The sequence below is a fragment of the Hemitrygon akajei genome, chromosome 5 (genome assembly GCF_048418815.1).
Source record: "Hemitrygon akajei chromosome 5, sHemAka1.3, whole genome shotgun sequence".
NCBI lineage: Eukaryota > Metazoa > Chordata > Chondrichthyes > Myliobatiformes > Dasyatidae > Hemitrygon > Hemitrygon akajei.
In genome coordinates, this window is record NC_133128.1 from 29,024,111 (window position 1) to 29,036,312 (window position 12,202).

The 12,202-nt window shown below is 40.6% G+C and overlaps 1 protein-coding gene across 3 annotated transcripts in view; it reads right to left on the reverse strand.

Annotated features, from left to right (window-relative positions):
* epha3 (eph receptor A3) overlaps positions 1–12,202 on the reverse strand; it is a 272,018-nt gene that overhangs the window by 204,460 nt on the left and 55,356 nt on the right. For all 3 annotated transcript variants that reach the window (XM_073045101.1, XM_073045102.1, XM_073045100.1), the window contains exon 3: positions 5,164–5,827. In XM_073045101.1, the coding sequence (XP_072901202.1) occupies positions 5,164–5,827 (664 nt within the window). The remainder of the gene's footprint in view (positions 1–5,163; positions 5,828–12,202) is intronic.

A 12,202-nucleotide genomic window follows, 5' to 3' on the forward strand; every position in this document is an offset into this window, starting at 1 on the left:
CCGAATGACTGGCACATTGACATGATCATGCAGTCTCCCTTGAAAATGTTTGTGAGATGTAGCAGGTGGTGTTGTAGGAAATAAATAAGAAAACGGAGTTAAATTTCTGAGCTGGTAGCAACTTTGTTGTTTAAGGGACATATCAGAATATACGTAACCATATTGTCTTTACAGTTACTTCCATTAGTTTTAAAATTTCAACCAAGTTCACACTTAGGCACTGTGTTATGTAATACAGAACAAGCCCATCCTAAATGAATTAAGATCTATGATAGAAAGATAAAAGCTACCATAATATTCTCTGGAGCCTACATAAGTTCTACACTTAATAGCCACTTTACAGGGTACAGGAGGTACAGTAAGTACAAACTTCGAACTTTTAATTTCACTATCTTGCCTTAATGATTACCATTCAATGGGCTCAAGCTCACTGTCTGAGCTATCACCATATATAAGCTGAGCCATTGAAAGCTTCTATCCCCTCCAATTGTACTACATTAATGTATCCTTCAGACACATCTCGGAGAAGACTGTCCAATAGGTGACACGTTTCTCCTTCACAGTTGGCACTGGCCCAGCTCAGACCCAACATTACAACGGGAATCAAGAGCAGCAAAATGTTGCTTTAACCCAGGTTTATGTGTATGTGTGCATTTTAAGTGGCTGTTAAGGGTGGTATGATAGAAAATAAGATCAAATTGATTAAAAGCTGCCGTTCACCACCTGCTGCTTTAGGGCCTCATAACTAGCATCATTCTGTGAACCTCGCCTGGGAAGAATTAACATTCCCTGGCACTGTCTCTCCACCTGCCTGCAATTGTTGGCTTCTCAATCATTTAGTATTCCAATCCACATGAAGTCCAAGAGCAATTTGAGCACTGCACCTTTAACACTGACGCATCAGCAAATCATTTAACAGCAACTAGTTCAGAACCCCTGCTCAGGAATTTGTGAGCTGTGCCCCCTTAAAGTGGTTAAGAGTCTATAAACCGTTTGCAGGTTCATCAGTTATCATACTGAGGATGCAGAAAGAGAAGCAAGGCTAAGATATCAAAATAATTTTGTATTAACAATTCTCAGACAATGAATAAGAAAACATGGGACATTGTTCCATTCGGTATGGTCATGGAAGACTGATTTTACATTTGTATATCGAGGCTCTGACTTGCTACAGTGCCCAGGTTGAATCACAATCATTCTGGGAATTCATCTGACCATTTGCAGTCACGAAGTGTACGTGGACTGATGACACAACTCATTTGTCAAACGTAACTGCCAGATTATTTTGATCATTGCCCAGAAAAGCAACTGGGTGCTCTGAAAACATCAATGTTGCTGCCCCCTAAGGAAGGGCACAATTCCCACTCAGACACCTTCTTTTCCTTACCCCTTTTCCAAATGGCTCAAGCCCAAGTTGCCCACTCTGACTTCAAATGTCCCCAACTGCCCATGACCTTCAATTCCCACCTATTTCTGATCCCAGAATGAGACCTGATCTGTCCAACCAGTGAGTCCGGGATTCTCCCACATCACCCCAGACTTACCCCTAGACTCAATTCATGTCCACCAAGTGCAGAGGGGCAACTGTGTGGACCATGCAGCAGCACAAATTGCCTTGAGCCCATCGCATGGTTGAATTCTACCGTGATAAGCCCATAGTAAAACTGTAATCGGCACATTAGCTCACCTTCCCCAGCACCGCTGAACTGCAAACCCAAAATCATTTGTTTCTTTCATTCTTTTATGTAGGTGACTATTAATTTTAATATTAACTAATGATTTCAGCACAATTTTTAAAAGTGAATTTAAAATTAGAAATATTCTATGTTTAGTATTCCTACTTCTATTCCCTTTCCTCTTTTTTTGTTCTAATTGTGTCCTTTCTTGTAAAAATCCAGCCTAAATTATGTTTCATACAAGGTTTTCCTGTGACTGCCGTTTATATGCTATGTGTTAGTGATGCTGCTGCAAGTAAGATTTTCATTGTAGCTGTGCATACATGTACTTATCAATAAGATAATAAACAACTTTGATAATCTCTTTGCATCTCCTTCCCTATCAGTGCTGTGTTACAAACAGCAGTATTATGATATGATTCACATTTGTGTTTTAAAAGGTGGGCAGCCCAATTGAGTAAGAATGGCTAAGTTAGGAGAATTTTGATTGGTCAGTCGGAAGAGACCGCAGATCAGAACCCTATACCCAGCCTATGCCTCTCCACTGTAAGACTGAGGGATAGCTGCAATGCCAGAGTTCTTCATTAAGGCCTTAAACTGGGACATAATGATGATGATCGACATGGCCGTAAGCAATGATTTTTACTTTAATACCATCCCTCATTTAAGGATTTTATCAAATAACTAACTGCTGTCTGGACTCGAACGATTTATGTCAGGAGCATCCAAAGACAGCCAGACTTTGAATTAGTACACACAGTCTGAGATTTTTGTGGCTGCATTGTAGCAGTCTGCACAATTTGCAGCCGATCAGTTAGAGATTAAGAAGCACTGGCCACATGCACCATGCTGGGAGTACTCCTCCTCCCTGCAGTTAGGTAGTGTTTCCAATATTACAATCAATCCCAAAGGACTTCACAAAGGTGCAAGCATACAAAATTTGACATCAAGCCTTATAACAATTTAGAATAGATGGTCAAAAGCTTGGTCAAGGAGATAAGTTGTCAGATGCATCTTACGAGCAGAAAGAGAGCTGAAGAGGAAGAGAGAAAGAGGAGTGAAATTCAGACCTGAAGGTATGGTTGGCAGTTGTGCAATGATTAAAACCCAGGAAAACAAGGGAGCGGAAGTGAAAGAAGTGTATATGCCTGAAGGCCGTGTGATGGAAGTAATTAGAGTAGGGAGTGATGATTCTAGATTTACTAACAAGCTTGAGAATTTTAAAAGCGAGATGTTGCATACATCATAGTATTGAGCTGAAAGAAGCCTGTTGAAAAGGACTTGGTGAGCTTGGACATAGGCAGTGGTGTTTTGAATATTCTTAAAATTAAGAATTTCTTGTAAAGGGATTCAGGCCTTCAACATTGTCTTTTCAATCATGTGAAATGGTCTTACTTCACCACTAATATTGAACTGTCTTAGAGTAAGAAAAATGGCTGCATGCTTCATATGAGTTACATTTTGAAGTAACACAATCTGTATCAAGCACGTGAGATGTTTCTAAAAATTATGCTGATATTGCCATAAGGTACGAGTTTCAATAATTATATAGGGAGAAGCACTGTCAAAGTCCTGACGAAGGGTCTCGGCCTGAAACGTCGACAGCTCTTCTCCCTATAGATGCTGCCTGGCCTGCTGTGTTCCACCAGCATTTTGTGTGTGTTGTTGTTTCAATAATTATATATTTGTTTGTTCATTAAGTGCCATGCCCTACGCTGAAGGCGATCATGGTCCTTCCGTGACCATGTTGTTCTTTCCAAATTCTTCTACAGAAGTGGTTTGCTGGTTTGCCATTGCCTCCCTCTGGGCAGTGCCTTTACCCCAGCTCTTACCAATATTCTTCAGAGCTTGTCTGCCTGGTGTCAGTGCTCTCAGAACCAGGAATTGTGATATACACCAGCTGTTCACATGACTTCACATGGCCCTGATCAAGGGGCTAAGCAGGTACTACAGCTTGCCCAAGGGTGACCTGCAGGCTAGTGGAAGGAAGGAGAGCCATACACTTCCTTTGATAGACATATATCTCCCCACATACCCATAAACATATATACAAGATGTTTGTAAAATATAATAGTCATGGAATCATATTTTATGTCCAGATTTTTTAGAACTATACTGGACAGCAATCATCCAATGAAATGTTCCAGCAGTGTGTCAGGTTTTAGGTTCCTGTGCCAATGGAAGGAATTGGTATGGAAAAGGCTGCAAGATAAAGTTCTCAAAGCTAACCAGTCTACAGGGACTCCTATGAATGTGCTGACGAGGATAGAGTAAACACCCTCAATTACACTCTTCACGTCACTTATACAAATCCCATCAACTAACGAAAGAAATGAGATATAGGGTTAAAATGTTTTGGGAAAGCGATTGTCGTAAATAATAAGGGGTGAGAGTCGGTAAGTGGATAATTATCCAGTGCAGTTGTATGATGTGCTGCTTCCTTATTCAAATACCATTAGAAAATTGACAGTGTGTTCAGTTTAACTCTCCAAACATTTATAATAAACTGCACTTATTTCATCAGGAAGTGGGATAAGGGTAAATCTGCCAGATGTCAATGGTACTTTGCTTTGTTGTGAGTGAATCTATTACCATCCATGGATATTTAGATATCTGCCTTGTCAGTTTGTCTGTACTTTGAGTCATAATCATCCAGTCAAAGGGAGATACTGCATGAAAACAAGTTTTTCAGCCCACCAATTCCATCCAGAACATCAGGCAGCCCTTGTTGCACTAATCCTATCCTTACCCATTTTATTCCCCTCTTTGATGGTGTATGTGCTTAATATGAAGCAGACCTTAACCACATGCATTAATATGTCACAGATATAGCACTTCCAGCAGAAGTGGATATTTACCCTAAAACAATCAAGTAATGATGGTATTTTGAGAAAAAAAATAATGTCTCAAAAATATATTAAATGATGTAGTTTTTGAAGTTGCTGTTCGATTATTAAAGAACTACCTTGCCTAAGGCTAATGAAAGGCAAACACTTAACCATGTCAAAATAAAAACTTCAAAGTATTTAATGCCGAGAAGTGTTTTAAGTCCCAAGATAGTTCTGGGAACTCAACTCATACAGTTCTCAAGAATCAATAACACTCCTGTCATTCTTACCCAGGCTCTTTGGACCTCACAAATCCCATTCGTGAGTAATTAGAATTTCTTGAGAATGCCAGATGTGACCTAGAATTACCTCCACAATATTATTGAAGAACTGATTTTTCTTCTCTCTCTCAGCTTATGCAATCAGGCAACTAATTTTAAAAAGTGACCTAAAATGTCGCTGGAAGCACTAAAGCAAAGTCAGCTGTTATGAAACAGCAAGGGTGAAACAGAACAGTTCTGTGTATTAATGTTCCCTTCTTAACAGAACGAACTCTGCATATCTGTTGAAACTGATAACACAGTTCTTAAAACAGTTCAAAAACTTTTCAATTTGCTGATGGAGTTTTTTTTGCAAATTATAACTTATATAATTGTTACCTTGACATGTACTTCCTCTTTCTTCATATCCAGCGTTACACAGGCACTTCCCTATTGGCACTAGCCATTCTCCATCAGTGCTGCAATACATCCTGGGTGGGTCCTCCTCCTTGGAGTGATTTACACAGGAACCGCGCACCTCCACAAGAGACAGAGAGTCCACCCCAGGCACCGTGTCTGGGAACATAGCCAAGTTCCTGGTGATGAAAGGACACTTTTTGAAGAAGACTCGCACTGACACTAAAGCGACACAGGCACCAACATCTTGAAAGGCCAAGTAGAATCCTTTCTTGTTGATTGGTCCGACCTCACGGACCTCAGTGTTCAGCTTAAGGATTCGGTCTCCCAGGTCCATCTGAGTGAAACTTTCATCTGCAGCAATGGTGTCAATCTTCACAAACTGACTTTCTCTGAACTTGACAATGTGATCTTCATCAGACTCCATATAATAAAGATTGAATGTTTCTTTACAGGAACCCAATACAAGAGGGATGCTGTTGCAATCTCTCAAAGTGAACTTAAGTTCCACATAGACCTTCTGAGCAGAATTCCGTGGAATCCAATTTGTCCGCAGCCAATTGTTCTGACTGGCTTCCATCACATTGCAAACCTGGTAAGTACGAATAGGTATGTAGTGTTCATCCACTCCGCTGATTTCTTCCCACTGAAAGGAAAAGAAAATAATGATAAAATAATAATTCTCAGCAAGCCTAATACATGCGGGGACAAATTTCTCTTTCGATTGATAGATTTAGCTGGATTGTCATTATATCCAGCTATCTGAGTGAAAATCTTTCTAAGAATCATAAGTTTAACAATCACAAGCAAGTTGCCAATAGAATGAAGAAATAACTGGTGTAATTAGAGGCTTGGTTGCTGGCATATTGAGTAAATACTGTACCACATCTCGTTAGTACAGCAGGCTTAATTATTATGATCCCATTCCCTTCTCACTCAGCTACACACAATACACACCAGTCCTTCCTCACCATGACTGGGACACCACGGTAGCATAGCGGTTAGCACAGCAGTCTTACACCTCAGAGTTTGGAGTTCAATCCCAACGCTCCCTGTAAGGAGTTTGTACGTCCTCTGCATGGAACGCGTGGCTTTCCTCCAGGAGCTCCGGTTTCCTCCCATGGCCCAAAAATGTACTGGTTAGTAGGTTAATTGGTCATTGTAAATGGTCCTGTGATTGGGTTAGAGCTAAATTGGGAGTTCCTGATGGCAGAGCTCGAAGGGCCAATAAAGCCTATTGTGCACTGCATCTCTAAATAAAGAAATAAATAGTCCGGGTACAATCATTAAAATGTTGCCATACAGTTCGTGCTTAAAATAGTGGGAGGACATCCTGGGATCGGTGATGGGTGATGGTTCTGTGGAATTAAGCAGCTCCATTGATGGAGATGACCCAAAAATGCAAATTTTTACATGAAGCATTCAAAAGCATTGAAATCAGGGTCTCTCTCACACACTGCCAACATTGTACCAGAAATTCAGTAGGCTAGCCTGCAGATCTTAGTCTACCAATCACCTCAGGTAAGAAAATACCTGAGTCCAACAAATAAGACAATAAGTAATCTCCAGTTGGGTGAAGCCTGGTCTGGATTTCAGCCTTCATTTCTTCAGGTGCCAACCAAATAGGTGATGCATTATATGAAGAAGCCCAGTTCCAGATTAGTGACTTGTGTCAGGACACCCATTGCATGCTTACGTTGTATGGACAACTCAGTAGTGGAATTTAAACAGAAATGAACCAGAAATGGGATGTCAAGATGTTCCAACACATCTGACAGCCATTTCAGCATGTTGGAAGTGTGCTCATAATCATAATGAGAGGAAAAGGTCACAGTGGCATAGCAGTTAGCATCACAGTTTGTAAGGAGTTTTTATGTTCTCCTAGTGACATGGGTTTTCCCTGGGTGCTCCAGATTCCCCCCCACGTTTCAAATACATGCAGCTTACTAGGTTAATTGGTCACAAGCGTGTGACAGGGTGGCAGGGGCTCATTGGGCCATAAGGGTCTGTTTCCATGCTGCATCTCTGAATAAAATAAATAAAAATATGCTCGCCAATACACACACAGCGACCGCCCATGAACAGCAGTATGATGGATAAGGTGTATCGTAGGAAAGGCGGACGGATGACCTCAGAGCATGGATCAACACTTAGACATGATATTGTAACCATTAGTGGGACCTGCTTGCACGAGGGGCATGACTGGCAGCTCAATACCCCGGGGTTCTTGTGTTTCAGAAGTGATAGAGCGGGATGGATTAAAGGGAGGGGATGGTGTTACTAAGCAGGGAAAGTGTCACCGCAGTACTCAGTCAGGTCAGACTGGAGAACTCGTCTAGTGAGGCTTTATGGGTGGAACTGAGGAATAAGAAAGGTATGACCTGGTTAATGGGGCTAGATTAGACACCAGCCATGAGTCCGCAGGATTTAGAGGAACAAATTTGTACAGAAAGATCGCAGATTGTTTCTTAATTGTACATATGATCTTTTTACGTTCTATCGCTGAGCAGCAGTGAACTATCAGATTGGCCTATCAGAGTTCTCTTTGGGAACTAGTTGACTTGATCAGCATTTCTGATCTGGCTATTGTTCACGATTGCACTTAATAAAAAAAAAGAAACATAAGGTTGTGACAGTAGTGATTTTAACTTTCCACTTATTGACTGGGAATCCCATACTGTAAGAGGACGGGATGGGATAGAATTTGTCAAATGTGTTCAGGAAAGTTTGCTTAATCAGTACATAGAAATCCTGAGGAGAGAGTGTGTAATACCTGATCTCCTATTACAGAATGAGACAGGGCAAGTGACAGAAGTTTGAGTAAGGGAACATTTTGCATCTAAAGATCATAACGTGATTAGTTTCAAAGTAATTATAGAAAAGGATAGATCTAGTCCTTGGGTTCAGATTCTAAATTTGAGAAAGGCTAATTTGGATCATGCCGGAAAGGACCTGGCAATTGCAAATGAGGACAGGTTATTTTCCGGCAAAGGTGTACAGTACTTGGTAAATGGGAAACCGTTAAAGTTGAAATTTTGAGAGTACAAAGCTGATATGTGCCTGTCAGAATAAAAGACAAGGATAACAGGTTTCAGGAATCTGAGTTTTTGAGAAATATTGAGGCCCTGGTTAAGAAAAAGAAGGAGCTGCATAGCAGGTATAGGCAGGTGGGGAAAAAAGAGTTATTTGAGGAGTATATGAAAACACATATAATGCAAGAGAACACATAAAATAAGAAATCAAGAGGGCTAAAATAAAGCATGAGGATTCTCAAGGTGAAGAAGAATCCTAAGGGCTTCTACAGATATGTTAAGAGCAAAAGCCCGTCAGTGGCAGTAGATGGTTGCCCCTCTGACTGGAGGCCTGTAACTAGTGGAATGCCACAGGGATCAGTGCTAAGTCCAATGCTGTTTGCCATTTATATCACTGATCTGGATAATAATGTGGTTAACTAGATCAGCAAATTTGCAGCTGACACCAAAGTCGGGGATGTAGTGGACAGCAAGTGAGAGTGTAAAAGCTTACAGAAGGATCTGGACCGGTTGGAAAAATGGGCTGAAAAATGACAGATGGATTTTAATGCAGACCAGAGTGAGGTGTTACACTTTGGGAGGACCAGCCTACGGATGTCTTACACAGTAAGCATTAGAACATTGGATAGTATGATAGAACAAAGGGATTGGGAATATAGGTTCATAATTCATTGAAAGTGGTAGATAGAGTTGTAAAGAAAGCTTTTGGCATATTGACCTTCATTGATCAAAATATTGATTACAGGAGCTGGAATGTTATGTTGAAGTTGTATAAGACGTCAGTGAAGCATTTGAAATATTGTGTACAGTTTTGGTCATCTAACTACAGGAAACATGTAAGTGAGATTAAAAGAGTGCAGAGAAAATTTACAAGGATATTGCCAGGACTGGAGGACCTGAGTTATAAGGAAAAATTGAATAGGTTAGAGTTTGATTTCCTGGAACATAGAAGATTGAGTGAAGATTTGGTAGAGATATACAAAATTATGAGGGGTTTAGATAGGGTAAATGCAAGAAGGCTGTTTCCACTGAGGTTGCGTGAGACAACAACTAGATGTCATAGACTAATGGTGAAAGTTGAAATTTTTAAGGGGGACATAAGGGCAAACTTCTTCACTCAGAGGGTCATGACAGTGCGGAACAAGCTGCCAGCACAAGTGGTGGATGCAATTTTGATTTCAACATTTAAGAGAAGTTTGGATAGATACATGGATGGGAGGGGATATGGAAGACTATGGTCCAGGTGCAGGTCGATGGGAGTAAACAATTCAAATTGTTTGGCACAGATTGGATGGGCCGAAGGGCCCTGTTTCTGCGCTGTATTTTTTTATGACTCTGTGATAAACACCATATTCCTAATGTAGGAATTGTATATTAATTGAAGAATAAACCTTGCTTGGGCCTCTGGAGCTAATTTCCCATTTCTCCTTTGAAATTATCACATAGGATGCTTTCTGTCCACCTGAGTATGAAGATGGGATCCTGCCATTTATGAACAGATAATGGTGGTCAGAAACCATTAGATAATGTGGGGAGTGCAAGCTCAGAAGTCTCATTTTCTGAATCATTTCTGGCTTTACTCCTCTAAAATTATATCTGCTCAGGAATGTCAACATCAGGTTCAAATCAATATTAAGGCAAAGAATTCTGTACTCTGAGGGTTTGTGTCATCTGGCAAGGAAGTCTTGCAATGTGTGCAGTGATAACATTGTGTCACCGATTGTATGCTTTAGATTCAGTCATTGAGAGAAATCCCTTTTGTTGACTTTGCTTTGATATGAGATGATGATTGAATGGATCTCACTGCAGTAGATGCTCCACTGCTGCAGGGGAAACTTGCATTTATTATTTTTCAGAAGACAATAAACAAAGCTTTGGAGTTTAAGTAGATAAACGCAATCCATAACCACCAACCCTCGCCCAGACCAAGGTGAGAACATAGGTCCATAGAGTCCAGAAATAGCAAGATCCATTTGAGTGCAATATTCATACTCATTCCCCCTAATTCTACAGGAGTCCTTACTTCCTTTCTATAACAGTAAGCAGTATAAACAGTGTGCATTCAGTTTTCCCTGTCCATTCATTCCTTTCATTGATATTGACAAATCTTCCTATCTTCATCACTCCTCCATTGACACAGACCACACCTTCACTCTCCTCGTTGACAGAGGTCACACTTTCATAAGACCACAGATAAACAGGATTAGTCTATTTGACCAATTGTGTCTGCTCCACTATTCAATTGTGACTGATTTTTTAATAAAACCCATTCTCCCCATCACTTAACCACTTTACCAATCAAGAACATATCAATTTCTGCCTTAAATAACACCCAATGATTTGGCCTTCACAGCCCTCTTGCAATGAATTGCACAGATTCATTCCCTCTGAATGAAAAAATTCCTCCTCATCTCAGTTTTTAAGGGACGTCCCTTTATTCTGTGACTGTGCCCTAGACTCTCCTACAAATGAAAACAATCTCTTCATATCCAGTCGATCCAGGCCTTTCTGTGTTTGGTAGATTTCAATGAGATCCTCCTTTATCCTTTTGAACTCCATTGAAACCTACCATTCTATTCATTCCAGAGCTATCAAACACTCCTTATACAGTAAACCTTTCATTCCTGATGTAATTTTTGAACATCTTCTGGACCATTTCCAAGGCCAGCTCATCTTTTTTCAGATACACGGCCCAAAGTTGCTCACAAGATTACAAATGTGGTCAGTCACTGCCTTCTAGAGCCTCAGCAATACATTCTTGATTTCATACTTATAGTCCTTTTGAACCAAATATGAACATGGTATTTGACTTCATAACTATTGACTTTGCAAATTAATCTTTAAGGAATCTTGAAGTAGGACTCCCAAATCCCTTTGCACATCCAATTTCTGGATTCTTTTCAATTTATAAATTTGTCTATGTTTTTATTTTTCTAACCAAAGTGTATAACCCAAACTTCCCAAAAGTGTGTTCCATCTGCAGTTTCTTTGCCCGTTCTCCCAACCTGCCCAAATGCTTCTGCAGAATTCCTATTGCTGCCACACGGCCAGTTCATCCACCATCTTGTTGTTGTCTTCAAACCTGGCCACAGTTGACAAAGGGAACAATCCCAATTGACAACGAGCACAATCCTCATTAACAAAGAGCAGACCATCACTCCTCGTAAAAGCAACAGATTCTGCAGATGCTGGAAACCTAGAGCAAAACACATCAAATACTGAAGGGACGCACAATTTGGGCATCTTCCTGTGGAGGGGAACAAATAGTTGCTATTTCAGGCTGAGGCCTTCATTATTGACAGAGATCACACCTGCACTCTTTTCATTGCTAAAGACCATTAAATTCCTCCTGATATTGACAGAGATCACAACTTCAATCCCCTCATTTGCAATGACCACACCTACACTCTCTCAGACACAGATCACATGTCACTTTCCTCATTGACAGAGATTACACCTCCATTAGTTCTATTGACTCCTCTCACGTTCCTTACTAAAACATACACTCAGTGGCGAGTTTATTAGGTAACTCCTGTATTTAATAAAGTGCCCACTGAGTGCATGTCTGTGATCTTCTGCTGCTGTAACCTATCCACTTCAAGGTTCATTGTGTCTTGCATTCCATAAAACCAGAACACCATAAAACACAGGAGCAGAATTAGGGCTCAGCCCATCAAGCCTGCTCCACCATTCCATCATGGTTAATTTATTATCCTTCTCAACCCCGTTTTCCTGCCATCCCCCCATAACCTCTGACACCCTAACTAATCAAGAACCTGTCAACCTCTGCCTTAAATGTAGCCAATGACTTGGCTTGCACAACCATCTGTGGGAAAGAATTCCACAGATTCACGACCGTCTAGCTAAAGAAATATTTCCTCATCTCTGTTCTAAATGGACGTTCCACAATTCTGAGGCTGTGCTCTCAGGTCCAAGACTCTTCCACTATAGGAAACATCTTCTCCACGTCCACTCGATCCAAACCTTTC